At 49.1% G+C, this 19,182-nt stretch overlaps 1 protein-coding gene across 2 annotated transcripts in view; it reads left to right on the top strand.

Moving 5' to 3' along the window:
• The first annotated feature begins 421 nt into the window (after positions 1-421).
• Positions 422-19,182, top strand: part of ROCK1 (Rho associated coiled-coil containing protein kinase 1) — a 294,513-nt gene continuing 275,752 nt past the window's right edge. The window contains exon 1 of one of the 2 annotated variants that reach the window (XR_010177843.1): positions 422-1,102. Coding sequence is in view for 1 of the 2 variants with exons in the window: in XM_063923571.1 (XP_063779641.1) it covers positions 1,010-1,102 (93 nt within the window). In the remaining variant the exon portion in view is untranslated. The remainder of the gene's footprint in view (positions 1,103-19,182) is intronic. The other variant, XM_063923571.1, reaches the window with a different exon arrangement.

Here is a 19,182-nt window from a genome sequence, read left to right as displayed (position 1 = left end):
TCATACATTACCAGGAAAGTCCAGGAACAGAGCATTTTCTCCCTCACTGAGGGCCAGATGTACTAAGCCTGAAAAGTGATAAATATCACTGTGATAAAGCACCAGCCAATCGACTCCTAACTGTTATGTCACAGGCTGTGTTTGAAAAATGACAGTTAGGAGCCGATTGGCTGGTACTTTATCACTGTGATATTTATCACTTTTCAGGCTTAGTACATCTGGCCCTCATGGAGAGGGTCAGGTAGGCAAGTATGACCTAACTCTGCACCATGACACTCCATATGGTAACAGTATTATGAGCAGTGAGAACGAGTTACCTTTACAAAACATTAATAAATCACAAAACTTTTGTTTATTACGTTAAAAAAAAGCCCACCAGAAAGCAAGATGAGAGCCACTGTTCCGCCATCAGATGCGCCTGCGCGGCATCTGTCCACCCCTGCAGCTGCAGCAGCAGCAGCAGCCGCCGCCGCCGTGTCCGTGTGAGCAGGAAGCAGACATGTTTGTGTAGCCGCGCAGCCAGGAGGAGCCACAGAGGCACTAGCACCACCATCATCTGTGAGAGCTGCTGCTGAAGGAGGAGGAGGGAGGCCGCTCAGCCGCGCCGTATCCTATGTGCCTCCGGGGGAAGGAAGGACAGTGCTGTCTGTTAGACATGACCGTGCGCTCCCGGCACTGAGGCGGGACGTACCGAGGGAACGCAAACGCCGGCTGCACCCCAGCAGCTGTCACCGGGGCTCAGCCAGTGCAGCCTGGGGGCCGGGAGCGGAGGGACGGGCCTGTGTGTGTATGTGTCCGGCGGCCTATGGGGAGGAGGATGCCGGCGCCCGTTACGCTGCTGCAGAGCCCGGCGCTGAGGTGGGGGTGAGGGGACAGCGATCTCCGCGTCACAGGGAGGGATCCCCGCAGCACGCCGCAGCCGTCCGCACAGCCGGATACCTGCACCGAGCCACGGAGGAGGAGGGCGCGCCCGCACTGTGAGAGGGACTGCCGCCCCGCCGGCCGCACCATGTCTAACGGGGAGAGCTTCGAGTCCCGGTTCGCTAAGATTGATGTCCTGTTGCGGGACCCCAAGTCGGAGGTGAACACGGACTGCCTGCTGGTGAGTGCTCCCGGGGCTCAGGCCGCGGCTCACGCTTCTACTAGTCGCCCCTGCAAGGTGTGTGTGTCCTGCAGCGGGTGCGACAGGCGAGGTGACAGCCAGAAGTCTAGTCACTGCTCTCTGGCTGCTGCTGCCTCCGCTGTGTATCGCCGAGTTACCGGCCGCGGGATGGAGATCAGATCGCAGCCTCATGTCTGCTGCTGCAGGATATCATTCTTATTCCCAGGCAGCTTCTGCACCACCCGGCTTTCTATAGAAACTAACGTGTGCCTAAAGGAAAGTTATTCCTTCTCCATAACCCCTGGCATAATCTGACTGCACTTTTTAATGTGCAGCACACAATTTACTTTTTGCAGAGTAATTGCATATTGTCAGAATGAGTGTGGAGCTGGAGGCAGATAAGAAGGTGGCACTTGTGTCTGTGGTGCATGTGTAATGCTACTTTGTAGTACAGGTTGTCCTTATGGGTCTGATGGCACTTTTGTTTCTGGGCTGAAAAAAATAAAATTGTTTTTAAGGTTCTTCTCTTGAGATTTGATATTTAAAGTTTTTATCTAAACTATGTCTATAAGTGCAATAGACGATGCTAGCGCTACGTAAATCAGGCATTCCCAACCACGGTCCTCAGGGCACACCAACAGTGCAGGTTTTAGTGATATCCAAGCTTCAGCACAGGTGACTTAATTAGTAGCTCAGTTATTTTGATTTAACCATCTGTGCTGCAGTCTGGATATCACTAAAACCTGCACTGTTGGTGTGCCCTGAGGACCGTGGTTGGGAATGTCTGACGTAAATATTAATAAATGCTATTGGCAAGTATAATAAAACGTCTTGGCGTCACTGGGCCCTCACATGCTATGGGTTGTAGTCAAGAGTTTACTCGCTTGATGGCTCTTCCTGTTTCAGTATCTCTCAGCAATTTGCATCAGTCACAGGATCTTACCTTAGGTCAATGGTACTCAGCCCTCATGTTTTGAGGAATTCTGTCTGTGGTAGACTGTGGAAAGTTTACTGACCCAGCAAGATAAAATTAACTTTTGCAAGATTAAAGAAATCCACTAAACATGTGACCTTTTGGTACTTGAGGATTGGAGTTGAGAACCCCTGTTATAGTATAGTGTTCACTGTAGGTACTGATCAGTGAGGAGGACATGTTATAATTTTGAAGGACAAACATGTACACATACAGCTACTGTCAAAAAATGAGGTTCGGCAAAAGTAAAATATGCCTTCCTCGCTAATCAGCACCTAACTGTAGATCTGTGCAAAATAGCTGAATATCTAGTACTGTACTTGAACTATGCATTGCAGTGATGGGTGGGTTGCACATAAGGTATACTCTAGGTTTGTTTTTTCAAGTTCTACCATTACTCTTAGTACTTAGTACTGGCGTATTAAGGGCCCTACACACTGGCCTATAACAGTGAACGATATGAACGTTCTTGTTCATTAATAAACGAGAACTTGTTCATATCGTTCAGTGTGTAGGCACCAACGATGAACGATGCGCGGCCACGTGCTCGTTTATCGTTGGTGTCGGATCGCTAATGCATGCAGGCCAATATGGACAATCTCGTCCATATTAGCATGCAGTGCTATGGAGCTGGGTGACTGGGGAAGTGAAGAAACTTCACTCCCCCCACCGCCGGATTACCTGTTGGCCGTATCCGCCGGGCAGCTCGGCGGTGGAGCGCCGAATGTATAGGGGGCATAAGTTTCTACACCTCAAGGTGGTTTGTCTGTTCACTGCAAAATATTTAGTTCATACACAAGTCAACCGAGGGAATTGTATTTTGAATTGTGTTAAATTGTTTTGAATGGGCGTGTCTTTTTTTTTTTTTTTTTTTATATATATACAGTATACATTTCTGTATTATAACAATATAGCCTTTGAGGGACAGATTTTGGTTGTGACTAATAACTTTGGGGTGTAGTTATCAAAGCGTGGAGAGATAAAGCATTAACCAGTCAGCTCCTGTCATTTTTCAAACACAGCCTGTAAACTTAGTTACAAGGTGATTGGTTAATGTTTTTTTCACTTCATTTTATTACTATCCTTGCTCTGATAGTTTCCACCTTGAGGGGGGTAATTATCCAAAAAAAGAAAGAAAGAAAAAAGTGGTAACTAACTTTAAATCTCTGTGCATGAGACATCTATTCACATGTATGAAACTGGTCACTGGTGTTTTCTATGGAAATGTGTACATCCTCAGCCTTTGCTGAATGGGTGTTGCAATAATGGTCTGTTCCAAAATGGGAGGTACTTTGAAATTTGTGTAATATAGGAAATGCTTTGCTCGTGTTGCACGTTTGTAGAAAAACAAATGTGAACTTCAAGCAGGTACTGTACGTAAAGTAAGTTCATAGCTTCTGGTAACAGGGCAGCTATAGATTTAGGGGCCTGTTTGTGAAGCTCATATTTTGGAAAATTATCCAGAAACAGCAGTTTCTGCATAATTTTCTTTAGTCATGCAGTTTACTAACAACCTAATTAACAGAAATCTGTAAAAGGTTAATTAGTGCTACAAACTGCAGTCCCCGTTATTATGGGTACTCCAGCCTGACCTTTATTAGGGATCAGTACTTGATCCTTCTGACCACCGGGATCCCGGCGGCGAGCGCAATGTGTCCCCTTGCAGGCTCGCTGCCCTCGCCACGCTTCGGGCCTGGTGGCGACCTTCGGTCGCCACAGGTTTCTTCTCCCCTCCTGTGGCGTGGACCACCACCCAAGAGGGGTAACCAGCCGGCGGTCAGGACTCCGACCGCCGGTATTTCAGCTGGTGTCGGGATTTTGGTGTCTGTATCCTGACCGCCGGTCAATTGACTGCCTCTCCTATATTTCCCAGACTCCAAAAAGCAGAGCTTTTGGAGTAGGTGTATGCCATCCTCACATGATGTAAACTGCTTTAAGCCTATTGAGGCAATCTTGCAGGAGAGGGCTCTTATCCTTCTCCCATAGCCTCCATCAGCTCCGGAATCTGACACTGTGCGCATGTTCAGGGTCAGATTCTCTGAGACCCCAGGGATGTAACCCATAAGGACAGTGGTTAGCACTACTGCTGTCCCTGCAAACTCCGTTTAGTACAAAGCCAGGGCATTTTTGCAAAAATAAGTCAGTCGTAAGACCGGCTGTTCAAAGATTGCAGCATTGCCCCTTAATGATTAGATGTGGGGCAGACTTTCACAGACATATAGAAATCAATGTGTAATGGGCAAATTATGAGTAACTTTCAGGGGTATCTGGATGATAGGTCGACAGTTAAAAGGCCGACACCAGATGGTTGACATGTATATGGTCGACATGGTCAAAAGGTCAACATGACAGTCGACATAACATATGGTGACCTGAGGTGTTGTTTTTTTTTTCCCCTTCAACTTTTACATACTTTACCATCCACATGGACTGTGATTGGGAATAGTAATCTTGTCCGAAGCATGATGAGCAAAGCAGTGCACTCGCTCACTGGAAGGGAACATTTGACACAAAAAAACCCATGAAAAACTCATGTCGACCTTTTCATGTGTAAGCCATTTCCATGTTGACCTAGACACTGTCGAAATTTTAAATATAGTTCGGAATGCACTGTCACAGTATAGCTGCCGGAAAGGGATTATCAGTCCCAATATTGCACTGCAATTATCTTATCAAGTGGGACAGATATAACAGTAAAGAACATTTTTAATAAAGCATTAAAGTATATAAAAATATTACACAGGTTGCACACCGTTATATATTCATTATAGGAGACAACATTGTCTCCAAACACCATCTTTAGAGGAGCATACTGTACAGTCTCCTCAACTTGGGTAATATCTACGGTGTAGTAGGGTATGCCGGCGGCCGGGCTCCCGGTGACAGCATACCGTCGCCGGAAGCCCGACTGCCGGCATACCGACAGCGTGGCGAGCGCAAATGAGCCCCTTGCGGGCTCACTGCGCTCGCCACGCTGCGGGCACCGGTGGCGCGCTACGCGCACCACACTCTCTATTCTCCCTCCAGGGGGTCGTGGACCCCCAAGAGGGAGAAAAAGTGCCGGTATGCCGGCTGTCGGGATTCCGGCGCCGGAATACTGTGCGCTGGTATCCCGACAGCCGGCCACCTGAAGACCACCCATATCTACTGCTGATGCCAATTTCAGTGCTACTAGTGAGAGCTTTGTCCTATTTGCATCACCACTAGTCTGGGATCCAGATAACAGAACAGTGGTTATTGTATGTAGTATTTAAAAAAAAAAAAAAAAAAAGACAACTATCGCCTATAATGAATTTATAATTGTGCAGATTGTGTAATAGTTTTATATACTTTTTCTTAATTTAAAAAAACCTTTTATATTTATCCCATTTGATACTTAGCGCCGGTTCCTTTCTCTATACTATCAAACTTTTGATTGTCGACCTATTATACCATAACCCTTTCTGGATATACAGAGCTATAACAACATTAAAGGAAAGAAAGATACAAATTAGAATACGTGTTTCTTTATATTAGCGATATACTGTAGTTTTAGGTTGGCGTTCCATTATAGAGTAATACTAACGTCCAAAATAGTAAAACAATAGTTACATATATGAAAGGGGCATTTGTTACACCACTCAAAATTCATAAGGTAGAGGAATCCCTTTTCTGCAACACTAACCTACTGAATGTGGATAGTTGCCTTGATTTAAAAAAAAAATTTCTTACGTCCTGGAGGATGCTGGCGACTTCGTAAGGACCATGGGGTATAGACGGGCTCCGCAGGAGACATGGGCACTCTAAAGACTTTAGATGGGTGTGCACTGGCTCCTCCCTCTATGCCCCTCCACAGAACCTCAGTTAGATCCTGTGCCCAGAGGAGACTGGGTGCACTGCAGGGGAGCTCTCCTGAGTTTCTCTGAAAATAGACTTTTGTTAGGTTTTTTATTTTCATGGCGCACTGCTGGCAACAGGCTCCCTGCTTCGTGGGACTGAGGGGAGAGAAGCAGACTTAATTAAATGATAGGCTCTGCTTCTTAGGCTACTGGACACCATTAGCTTCAGAGGGTCGGAACACAGGTCTCACCCTCGCCGTTCGTCCCGGAGTCGCGCCGCCGTCCTCCTGACAGAGCCGGAAGATAGAAGCCGGGTGAGTATTTAGAAGAAAGTAGACTTCAAAGGAGGCAGAAGACTTCAGATCTTCACTGAGGTAACGCGCAGCGGTAACGCTGCGCGCCATGGCTCCCACACATACACACACAACGGGCACTGTAAGGGTGCAGGGCGCAGGGGGGGCGCCCTGGGCAGCAATATTAACCTCAAGGGACACTGGCAGATAGATTAGATACTTCAGAGGCGGTATATTGAAACCCCCCCGCCAGTATAAATAATTTGAGCGGGACCGAAGCCCGCCGGTGAGGGGGCGGAGCTTGTTCCTCCAGCACTAACCAGCGCCATTTTCTCCACAGCACACTGCAGAGAAGCTGGCTCCCCGGACTCTCCCCTGCTGAACACGGTTTCAGAGGGCAAAAAAGAGGGGAGGGGGGCACATTTAATTGGTGCAGTGAGTGTATTTATATAAAAGCGCTGTACTAACTGGGATTTTATTCCAGTGTCCGGTGGCGCTGGGTGTGTGCTGGTATACTATCTCTGTCTCTCCAAAGGGCCTTATTGGGGGACTGTCTCCATATATCCATATATTTCTATCTATCTATCTATCTATCTATCTATCTATCTATCTATCTATCTATCTATCTATCTATCTATCTATCCCTGAGTGTGTGGGGGTGTCTGTACGTGTGTGTCGGCATGTCTGAAGTGGAAGGCTCATCTAAGGAGGAGGTGGAGCAGATGATTGTGGTGTCTCCGTCGGCAACGCCGACACCTGATTGGTTGGATATGTGGAATGTTTTAAATGCAAATGTGTCTTTATTACATAAGAGATTGGACAAAGCAGAGTCCAGGGATAAAACAGGGAGTCAATCTATGGCTTTGACTGTGTCACAGGGCCCTTCAGGGTCTCAGAAACGTCCCCTGTCCCAAGTAGCAGACACTGATACCGACACGGATTCTGACTCCAGTGTCGACTACGATGATGCGAGGTTACACCCAAGGGTGGCCAAAAGTATTCATATATGATTACAGTATCCAAAATTCAAAATCACACATTTTTTGTTCCCCTACTGAGATAGTGACACATATATATGTATATTATGTTGTATATCTATATAATATATCTATATATACACATAATATATAATATATATGTCATTATCTCAGTAGGGGACCCAAAAATGTGGGATATTGAATTTTGGTTAAGGGATACTCAACCTGTATTGCAATAAAAGATGTTTTGCATATCACAGATGACCCCTCTGTCCCTGACACGAGGGTATGCATGTTTAAGGAAAAGAAACCTGAGGTAACCTTTCCCCCATCTCATGAGCTGAACGCGTTATTTGAAAAAGCTTGGGAAACTCCAGACAAAAAACTGCAGATTCCCAAGAGGATTCTTATGGCGTATCCTTTCCCTGCACAGGACAGGGTACGGTGGGAATCCTCGCCCAGGGTGGACAAGGCTTTAACGCGCTTGTCCAAGAAGGTAGCGCTACCGTCTCCAGACACGGCAGCCCTCAAGGATCCTGCTGATCGCAGACAGGAAACTACCTTAAAATCAATTTATACACATACGGGTGCTTTGTTCAGACCGGCAATAGTGTCGGCTTGGGTTTGTAGCGCTGTAGCAGCTTGGACAGATACCTTGTCAGCTGACATTGATACCCTTGATAGGTATACCATTTTATTGACCTTAGCTCACATTAAAGACGCAGTCTTATGTATGAGAGACGCTCAGAGAGACGTTGGGCTGCTAGGTTCGAGAGCCAACGCCATGGCGATTTCTGCTAGGCGAGCCCTGTGGACCCGCCAATGGACGGGTGATGCCGACTCTAAGAGGCATATGGAAGTTTTGCCTTACAAGGGTGAGGTTTTATTTGGGGGAGGTCTCGCGGACCTGGTTTCCACAGCTACTGCGGGTAAATCCACTTTTTTACCTTATGTTCCCCCACAGCAGAAGAGAACAACACAATATCAGATGCAGTCCTTTCTGCCGCATAAGTCCAGAAGAGGTCGGGGCTCTTCCTTCCTCGCCAGAGGTAAAGGTAGAGAGAAAAGAATGCCTGCTACGGCTAGTTCCCAGGAGCAGAAGTCCTCCCCGGCTTCTACTAAATCCACCGCATGACGCTGGGGCTCCGCTGAGGGAGTCCGCGCCGGTGGGGGCACGTCTTCGACTCTTCAGCCACGTCTGGGTTCAGTCAGACGTGGATGCTTGGGCAATGGAAATTGTATCCCAGGGATACAAGCTGGAATTCGAAGACGTGCCTCCTCGCCGGTTTTTCAAATCGGCGTTACCAGCTTCTTCCCCGGAAAGGGAGATAGTTTTAGCTGCAATTCAAAAACTGTGTCAAACACAAATGGTTGTCGAGGTTCCCCTGGTTCAACGGGGGAAGGGGTACTATTCAACCCTGTTTGTGGTTCCGAAACCGGATGGCTCGGTCAGGCCCATTCTAAATCTAAAATCCATAAACCTGTACTTGAAAAAGTTCAAATTCAAGATGGAATCGCTCCGGGCAGTTATCTCCAGCCTGGAAGGGGGGGATTTTATGGTGTCACTAGACAGGGGCGGATCCAGAAGAAAATGATAGGGGGGGGGGGCACCATGGAAGGGGCAAGTACATTTGTGTGGCTTCGGTGCATGTGATGTGGCGCTTCTTATACAATGCCCACAGTTGTAGCGCGCATTATGCAATGTCCACTGTACTGGTAGTGCCCCTTATATAGACCCCATAGTAGTGGTGCCACTTATGCAATGCCCATATTGCCCCCAGTAGTATTGTTGCCTGTAGTAATGCCCCCAGTCATTTAGCGCCCTAGTAGTTATGCCCCCAGTGGTAATGCCCCTGCAGTTATGACCCCAGTAGTTTACCCCCCCCCCCCCCCCCTTTAGTTTAGCATCCCAGTGGTAATGCCCCCAGTAGTTTGCCTGCTTGTAGTTTAGCCACCAGTAGTAATGCCCCCCTGTAGTTTGCCCCATTGTAGTTTATCCCCTGTAGTTATGCCCCCCTTGTAGTTTAGCCTCCCCCAGTAGTAATGCCCCCAGTAGTGTGGCCCCTGTAGTTATCCCCCAGTAGTTTGACCCCTGTAGTTATGCCCCCAGTAGTTTGGCCCCCCTGTAGTTTAGCCCCCAAGTAGTAATGCCCCTTTAGTTAAGCCACCAGTAGTAATGCCCCTGTAGTTACGCCGCCAGTAGTAATGCCCTCCCGTAGTATGCCTCCAGTAGTTAGCCCCTTTGTAGTTGGCCCCCAGTAATAATGTCCTCCTGTAGTTTGCCCCCAGTAATAATGTCCCCCAGTAGTTTGCCCCCAGTAGATGCCCCCCAGTAATAATGTCCTCCAGTAGTTTGCCCCCAGTAGTAATGCCCCCTAGGAGTTTACTCCCAATAGATGACCCCCCAGTAGATGCCCCCCAGTAATAATGCCCCCAGTAAAAATGTCCCCCAGTAGCTGCCCCCAGTAGTAATGTCCCCAATATATGACCCCCCAGTAGTAATGCCCCCATTAGATGCCCCTCAGTAGTAATGCCCCCTTCAGTAGTAATGCCCCTTGTTGATGCCCCCCAGTAGTTATGTCCCCCCGTAGTTTGCCCCCCGTAGATGCCCCCGCTGCACTAAGGAAGAAAAAACCATCATACTTACCAAGCCCCGTTCCAGCTTCCAGACCGCTGCAGTCCTCCTCTTGGCGTCCGCTCCTCAGCACTATGAGAGAGACGTCATAACTGACACATCTCCCATAGCGCACGCCGCACAGTGACAGCGCTGGAAGCCGGAGCTCACTCTGAGCTCCTGCCTCCGGCTGCCGCTGTGCAGGGAGACGGGCGCCCGCTGGTAACACAATCTCAGCGGGCGCCCGTCATCTCCCTGTGCGGCGCCGGGGGGGATGGGGGACGGAGGCCACAAATGACAGGGGGGGCACGGGCCCGAGTGCCCCCCCCCCCCCCGCTGGATCCGCCACTGTCACTAGACATAAAGGATGCATACCTTCATGTCCCCATATATCCCCCTCATCAGGCGTACCTGAGATTCGCTGTACAGGACTGTCATTACCAGTTTCAGACGTTGCCGTTTGGGCTTTCCACGGCCCCGCGGATTTTCACCAAGGTAATGGCGGAAATGATGGTGCTCCTGCGCAGGCAGTTAGTCACAATTATCCCGTACTTGGACGATGTCCTGATAAAAACGAGATCGAGAGATCAGTTGCTGAAAAGCGTGTTGCTCTCCCTGAGTGTGCTACAGCAACATGGCTGGATACTAAATCTACCAAAGTCACAGTTGGTTCCAACGACTCGGCTATCTTTCTTAGGCATGATCCTGGACACGGAACAAAAGAGGGTTTTTCTCCCAATGGAAAAAGCCCAGGAACTCCAGAACATGGTCAGAGACCTGTTAAAACCGAAGAGAGTGTCAGTCCAATCAATGCACTCAAGTACTGGGAAAAATGGTGGCGACCTACGAGGACATTTCAGTGGGACCTTCTGGACAAGTGGTCCAGGTCCCATCTTCAAATTCATCAGAAAATAAGCCTGTCCCCCAGGGCCAGGGTGTCTCTCCTGTGGTGGCTGCAGAGTTCTCACCTTCTAGAGGGTCGCAGGTTCGGCATTCAAGACTGGGTTCTGGTGACCACGGACGCGAGCCTCCGAGGATGGGGAGCAGTCACACAAGGAAGAAACTTTCAGGGACTATGGTCAAGCCAGGAGGCTTGTCTACACATCAGCATACTGGAATTAAGGGCCATATACAACGGCCTACGACAAGCGGAGAATCTTCTTCGCGACCTTCCGGTTCTGATTCAATCAGACAACGTCACAGCCGTGGCTCATGTAAACCGCAAAGGCGGGACAAGGAGCAGAGTAGCAATGGCAGAAGCCACCAGGATTCTTTGCTGGGCGGAAAATCACGTAAGCGCTCTGTCAGCAATCTTCATTCCGGGAGTGGACAACTGGGAAGCAGACTTCCTCAGCAGACACGATCTCCATGCAGGAGAGTGGGGACTTCATCCAGAAGTTTTTGCAGAGGTAACAAGTCAGTGTGGACTTCCACAAATAGACATGATGGCGTCACGCTTCAACAAGAAGCTTCAGAGGTATTGTGCCAGGTCAAGGGACCCTCAGGCAGTAGCGGTGGACTCCCTGGTGATACCATGGGTGTTTCAGTCGGTCTATGTGTTCCCTCCTCTTCCGCTCATCTCAAAAATACTTGAGAATCATAAGACGAAAAAGAGTGCAGACAATACTCATTGTTCCGGATTGGCCTCAACGGGCCTGGTATTCAGATCTTCAGGAAATGCTCACAGAAGATCCGTGGCCTCTTCCTCTGTCTGTTCCAAGACTTACCGCGGTTACGTTTGACGGCATGGCGGTTGAACACAAAATCCTAGCGGGGAAAGGTATTCCGGAGGAAGTCATCCCTACTTTGATTAAGGCTAGGAAGGAGGTGACGGCGAAATATTATCACCGCATCTGGAGGAAGTATGTATCTTGGTGTGAAGCCAAGAATGCTCCTACTGAAGATTTCCATCTGGGCCGTTTTCTCCACTTTCTACAGACAGGAGTGGATATGGGCCTAAAGTTAGGCTCCATTAAGGTACAGATTTCGGCCCTATCAATCTTCTTTCAGAAGGAATTGGCTTCTCTCCCAGAAGTCCATACTTTTGTAAAGGGAGTGCTGCACATCCAGCCTCCTTTTGTGCCCCCAGTGGCACCATGGGACCTTAACGTGGTGTTACAGTTCCTAAAATCTCACTGGTTTGAGCCTCTTCAAACGGTGGATTTAAAATTTCTCTAACGTCCTAGTGGATGCTGGGGACTCCGTAAGGACCATGGGGAATAGACGGGCCCCGCAGGAGACAGGGCACTTTAAGAAAGAATTTGGATACTGGTGTGCTCTGGCTCCTCCCTCTATGTCCCTCCTCCAGACCTCAGTTTGAATCTGTGCCCGGACGAGCTGGGTGCTACTTAGTGAGCTCTCCTGAGCTTGCTATAAGAAAGTATTTTGTTAGGTTTTCTCTATCGTCCTAGTGGATGCTGGGGTTCCTGAAAGGACCATGGGGAATAGCGGCTCCGCAGGAGACAGGGCACAAAAAGTAAAGCTTTCCGATCAGGTGGTGTGCACTGGCTCCTCCCCCCATGACCCTCCTCCAAGCCTCAGTTAGATTTTTGTGCCCGGCCGAGAAGGGTGCAATCTAGGTGGCTCTCCTAAAGAGCTGCTTAGAGAAAGTTTAGCTTAGGTTTTTTATTTTACAGTGAGTCCTGCTGGCAACAGGATCACTGCAACGAGGGACTTAGGGGAGAAGAAGTGAACTCACCTGCGTGCAGGATGGATTGGCTTCTTGGCTACTGGACATCAGCTCCAGAGGGACGATCACAGGTACAGCCTGGATGGTCACCGGAGCCTCGCCGCCGGCCCCCTTGCAGATGCTGAAACATGAAGAGGTCCAGAATCGGCGGCAGAAGACTCCTCAGTCTTCTAAAGGTAGCGCACAGCACTGCAGCTGTGCGCCATTTTCCTCTCAGCACACTTCACACGGCAGTCACTGAGGGTGCAGGGCGCTGGGAGGGGAGCGCCCTGGGAGGCAAATGAAAACCTATTTGGCTAAAAAATACCTCACATATAGCCTCCGGGGGCTATATGGAGATATTTAACCCCTGCCAGAATACACTAAAGAGCGGGAGACGAGCCCGCCGGAAAAGGGGCGGGGCCTATCTCCTCAGCACACAGCGCCATTTTCCTTACACAGCTCCGCTGGTCAGGACGGCTCCCAGGTCTCTCCCCTGCACTGCACTACAGAAACAGGGTAAAACAAGAGAGGGGGGGGGCAAAATAGTGGCAAAAATTATATTATAAAAGCAGCTATACAGGGAGCACTTATTATAAGGCTATCCCTGTCATATATAGCGCTTTTGGTGTGTGCTGGCAAACTCTCCCTCTGTCTCCCCAAAGGGCTAGTGGGGTCCTGTCTTCGTTAAGAGCATTCCCTGTGTGTCTGCTGTGTGTCGGTACGTGTGTGTCGACATGTATGAGGACGATATTGGTGTGGAGGCGGAGCAATTGCCAAATATGGGGATGTCACCTCCTAGGGGGTCGACACCAGAATGGATGCCTTTATTTATGGAATTACGGGATAGTGTCAACACGCTAAAGCAGTCGTTTGACGACATGAGACGGCCGGACAATCAGTTAGTGCCTGTCCAGGCGCCTCAAACACCGTCAGGGGCTGTAAAACGCCCTTTGCCTCAGTCGGTCGACACAGACCCAGACACAGGCACTGATTCCGGTGGCGACGGTGACGAATCAACCGTATTTTCCAGTAGGGCCACACGTTATATGATTTTGGCAATGAAGGAGGCGTTACATTTAGCTGATACTACAGGTACCACTAAACAGGGTATTATGTGGGGTGTGAAAAAACTACCTATAGTTTTTCCTGAATCAGAAGAACTAAATGATGAAGCGTGGGTTGCCCCCGATAAAAAGATGCTAATTTCAAAGAAGTTATTAGCTTTATACCCTTTCCCGTCAGAGGTTAGGGCGCGCTGGGAAACACCTCCTAGGGTGGACAAGGCGCTCACACGCTTATCTAAACAAGTGGCGTTACCCTCTCCTGAGACGGCCGCACTTAAAGATCCAGCAGATAGGAGGATGGAAAATATCCAAAAAAGTATATACACACATACAGGTGTTATACTACGACCAGCTATAGCGACAGCCTGGATGTGCAGTGCTGGAGTAGCTTGGTCAGAGTCCCTGATTGAAAATATTGATACCCTGGATAGGGACAATGTTTTACTGTCTTTAGAGCAAATAAAGGATGCATTTCTTTATATGCGTGATGCACAGAGGGATATCTGCACACTGGCATCACGGGTAAGTGCTATGTCCATTTCGGCCAGAAGAAGTTTATGGACGCGACAGTGGTCAGGCGATGCGGACTCAAAACGGCATATGGAAGTTTTGCCGTATAAAGGGGAGGAGTTATTTGGAGTCGGTCTATCAGATTTGGTGGCCACGGCTACAGCCGGGAAATCCACCTTTTTACCTCAAGCTACTCCCCAACAGAAAAAGACACCGACTTTTCAACCGCAGCCCTTTCGTTCCTTTAAAAACAAGAGAGCAAAGGTATATTCATATCTGCCACGAGGCAGAGGAAGGGGGAAGAGACACCAACAGGCAGCTCCTTCCCAGGAACAGAAGCCCTCCCCCGCTTCTACAAAAGCCTCAGCATGACGCTGGGGCTTCTCAAGCGGACTCGGGGGCGGTGGGCGGTCGTCTCAAGAATTTCAGCGCGCAGTGGGCTCACTCGCAGGTAGATCCCTGGATCCTGCAGATAATATCTCAGGGGTACAGGTTGGAACTAGAGACAGATCCGCCTCGCCGTTTCCTGAAGTCTGCTTTACCAACGTCCCCCTCCGAAAGGGAGACGGTTTTGGAAGCCATTCACAAGCTGTACTCTCAGCAGGTGATAGTCAAGGTACCTCTTCTACAACAGGGAAAGGGGTATTATTCCACTCTATTTGTGGTACCGAAGCCGGACGGCTCGGTAAGACCTATTCTAAATCTGAAGTCCTTGAACCTGTACATAAAGAAGTTCAAGTTCAAAATGGAGTCACTCAGAGCAGTGATAGCGAACCTGGAAGAAGGGGACTTTATGGTGTCCTTGGACATCAAGGATGCGTACCTCCACGTTCCAATTTACCCCTCACACCAGGGGTACCTCAGGTTCGTTGTACAAAACTGTCACTATCAGTTTCAGACGCTGCCGTTCGGATTGTCCACGGCACCTCGGGTCTTTACAAAGGTAATGGCCGAGATGATGATTCTTCTTCGAAGAAAAGGCGTATTAATTATCCCATACTTGGACGATCTCCTAATAAGGGCAAGGTCCAGAGAACAGCTAGAGAGGGGATTAGCACTGTCTCAAGAAGTGCTAAAACAGCACGGCTGGATTCTGAATATTCCAAAATCCCAGTTAATGCCGACAACTCGTCTGCTGTTCCTAGGGATGATTCTGGACACGGTTCAGAAAAAGGTTTTTCTCCCGGAGGAAAAAGCCAAGGAGTTATCCGAGCTTGTCAGGAACCTCCTAAAACCAGGAAAGGTGTCTGTACATCAATGCACAAGAGTCCTGGGAAAAATGGTGGCTTCTTACGAAGCAATTCCATTCGGCAGATTCCATGCACGAATTTTCCAGAGGGATCTGTTGGACAAATGGTCAGGGTCGCATCTTCAGATGCACCAGCGGATAACCCTGTCTCCAAGGACAAGGGTATCTCTTCTGTGGTGGTTGCAGAGTGCTCATCTATTGGAGGGCCGCAGATTCGGCATACAGGATTGGATCCTGGTGACCACGGACGCCAGCCTGAGAGGCTGGGGAGCAGTCACACAAGGAAGAAACTTCCAGGGAGTGTGGACGAGCCTGGAAACGTCTCTTCACATAAACATTCTGGAACTAAGAGCAATCTACAATGCTCTAAGCCAGGCAGAACCTCTGCTTCAAGGAAAACCGGTGTTGATCCAGTCGGACAACATCACGGCAGTCGCCCATGTAAACAGACAGGGCGGCACAAGAAGCAGGAGTGCAATGGCAGAAGCTGCAAGGATTCTTCGCTGGGCAGAGAATCATGTGATAGCACTGTCAGCAGTGTTCATCCCGGGAGTGGACAACTGGGAAGCAGACTTCCTCAGCAGACACGACCTTCACCCGGGAGAGTGGGGACTTCATCCGGAAGTCTTCCACATGCTGGTAACCCGTTGGGAAAGACCAATGGTGGACATGATGGCGTCTCGCCTCAACAAAAAACTGGACAGGTATTGCGCCAGGTCAAGAGATCCGCAGGCTATAGCTGTGGACGCGCTGGTAACGCCTTGGGTGTACCAGTCGGTGTATGTGTTTCCTCCTCTGCCTCTCATACCAAAAGTATTGAGAATTATACGGCAAAGAGGCGTAAGAACGATACTAGTGGTTCCGGATTGGCCAAGAAGGACTTGGTACCCGGAACTTCAAGAGATGATCACGGAAGATCCGTGGCCTCTACCTCTAAGGAGGGACTTGCTTCAGCAGGGTCCCTGTCTGTTTCAAGACTTACCGCGGCTGCGTTTGACGGCATGGCGGTTGAACGCCGGATCCTAAAGGAAAAAGGCATGCCGGAAGAAGTCATTCCTACTTTGATTAAAGCAAGCAAGGAAGGAAGTAACCGTGCAACACTATCACCGCATTTGGCGAAGATATGTTGCGTGGTGCGAGGATCGGAGTGCTCCGACTGAGGAATTTCAACTGGGTCGATTCCTACATTTCCTGCAATCAGGATTGTCTATGGGTCTCAAATTGGGATCTATTAAGGTTCAAATTTCGGCCCTGTCGATTTTCTTTCAAAAAGAATTGGCTTCAGTTCCTGAAGTCCAGACTTTTGTTAAGGGAGTGCTGCATATACAGCCTCCTGTGGTGCCTCCAGTGGCACCGTGGGATCTCAATGTGGTTTTGGAATTTCTAAAATCTCATTGGTTTGAACCACTAAAAAAGGTGGATTTAAAATATCTCACATGGAAAGTGACCATGTTACTAGCCCTGGCTTCGGCCAGGAGAGTGTCAGAACTGGCAGCTTCATCTTACAAAAGCCCATATCTGATTTTCCATTCGGACAGGGCAGAACTGCGGACTCGTCATTTTCTCCCTAAGGTGGTGTCAGCATTTCATCTGAACCAGCCTATTGTAGTGCCTGCGGCTACAAGTGACTTGGAGGACTCCAAGTTACTGGACGTTGTCAGAGCATTAAAAATATATATTGCAAGGACAGCTGGAGTCAGAAAATCTGACTCGTTGTTTATATTGTATGCACCCAACAAGATGGGTGCTCCTGCGTCTAAGCAGACGATTGCTCGTTGGATCTGTAGCACAATCCAACTTGCACATTCTGTGGCAGGCCTGCCACAGCCTAAATCTGTAAAGGCCCACTCCACAAGGAAGGTGGGCTCATCTTGGGCGGCTGCCCGAGGGGTCTCGGCATTACAACTTTGCCGAGCAGCTACGTGGTCAGGGGAGAACACGTTTGTAAAATTTTACAAATTTGATACTCTGGCTAAGGAGGACCTGGAGTTCTCTCATTCGGTGCTGCAGAGTCATCCGCACTCTCCCGCCCGTTTGGGAGCTTTGGTATAATCCCCATGGTCCTTTCAGGAACCCCAGCATCCACTAGGACGATAGAGAAAATAAGAATTTACTTACCGATAATTCTATTTCTCGGAGTCCGTAGTGGATGCTAGGCGCCCATCCCAAGTGCGGATTATCTGCAATAATTGTATATAGTTATTGTTAACTAATTCGGGTTATTGTTTAGGAAGCCATCTTTCAGAGGCTCCTCTGTTATCATACTGTTAACTGGGTTTGATCACAAGTTGTACGGTGTGATTGGTGTGGCTGGTATGAGTCTTACCCGGGATTCAAAATTCCTCCCTTATTGTGTACGCTCGTCCGGGCACAGTACCTAACTGAGGCTTGGAGGAGGGTCATGGGGGGAGGAGCCAGTGCACACCACCTGATCGGAAAGCTTTACTTTTTGTGCCCTGTCTCCTGCGGAGCCGCTATTCCCCATGGTCCTTTCAGGAACCCCAGCATCCACTACGGACTCCGAGAAATAGAATTATCGGTAAGTAAATTCTTATTTTTTTTTTATTTTCAGAGAGATCTGCTGGCAACAGACTCTCTGCAGCGTGGGACTGAGGGGAGAGAAGCAGCCCTACTCACTGAAGATAGGTCCTGCTTCTTAGGCTACTGGACACCATTAGCTCCAGAGGGATCGTACACAGGATCTCACCCTTTGTCGTCCGATCCCGGAGCCGCGCCACCGTCCCCCTCGCAGAGCCGGAAGACAGAAGCCGGTGACAGAAGCAAGAAGACTTAAAAATCGGCGGCAGAAGACTCCAGTCTTCAAACGGAGGTAGCGCACAGCACTGCAGCTGTGCGCCATTGCTCCCACATTAAACCCACACACTCCGGTCACTGTAGGGCGCAGGGGGGGGGGGGGGCGCCCTGGGCAGCAATTAGGAACCTCTTGGCACAAAGTAGCATATATACAGTTGGGCACTGTATATATGCATGAGCCCCCGCCATTATTTTACACACAAACGCGGGACAGAAGCCCGCTGCTGAGGGGGCGGGGCTTCTTCCTCAGCACTCACCAGCGACAATTTCTCTCCACAGCTCCGCTGAGAGGAAGCTCCCCACTCTCTCCCCTGCAGAAACACGGTAGAAAGAGGGTAAAAAGAGAGGGGGGGGCACGTAAATTAGGCGCAAAAACATTATGTACAGCAGCTACTGGGTTAACACTAAGTTACTGTGTGATTCCTGGGTCATATAGTGCTGGGGTGTGTGCTGGCATACTCTCTCTCTGTCTCTCCAAAGGGCCTTGTGGGGGAACTGTCTTCAAAAAGAGCATCCCCTGTATGTGTGTGGTGTGTCTGTACGCTTGTGTCGACATGTTTGACGAGGAAGGCTATGTGGAAGCAGAGCGGGAGCAAATGAATGTGGGGTCGCCGCCGCCGACGGCGCCGACACCTGATTGTAAGGATATGTGGAAGGTTTTAAATGATAATGTTAATTCCTTGAATAAAAGGTTGAATAAAGTTGAAACCTTAAGACAGTCAGGGTCTCAGCCCATGCCTGATCCTATGTCGCCGAGGCCGTCAGGGTCTCAGAAGCGCCCACTATCCCAAATTGTTGACACAGACACCGACATGGAGTCTGACTCCAGTGTCGGCTATGATGATGCAAAGTTACAGCCTAAATTGGCTAAAGCTATACGTTATATGATTATAGCAATGAAGGAGGTGTTGCACATCACAGAGAAAATCCCAGTCCCTGACAAGAGGGTTCATATGTATGGGGAAAAAAGGCAGGAGGTGACCTTTTCCCCCTTCACATGAGCTAAATGAGTAATGTGAAAAGGCTTGGGAATCTCCAGATAAGAAACTGCAGATTTACAAACGGATGCTTATGGCGTATCCTTTCCCGCCAACGGA

This window comes from Pseudophryne corroboree, chromosome 5 (assembly GCF_028390025.1).
Source record: "Pseudophryne corroboree isolate aPseCor3 chromosome 5, aPseCor3.hap2, whole genome shotgun sequence".
Lineage (NCBI taxonomy): Eukaryota > Metazoa > Chordata > Amphibia > Anura > Myobatrachidae > Pseudophryne > Pseudophryne corroboree.
This window is presented reverse-complemented; position numbering and strand designations above follow the sequence as displayed.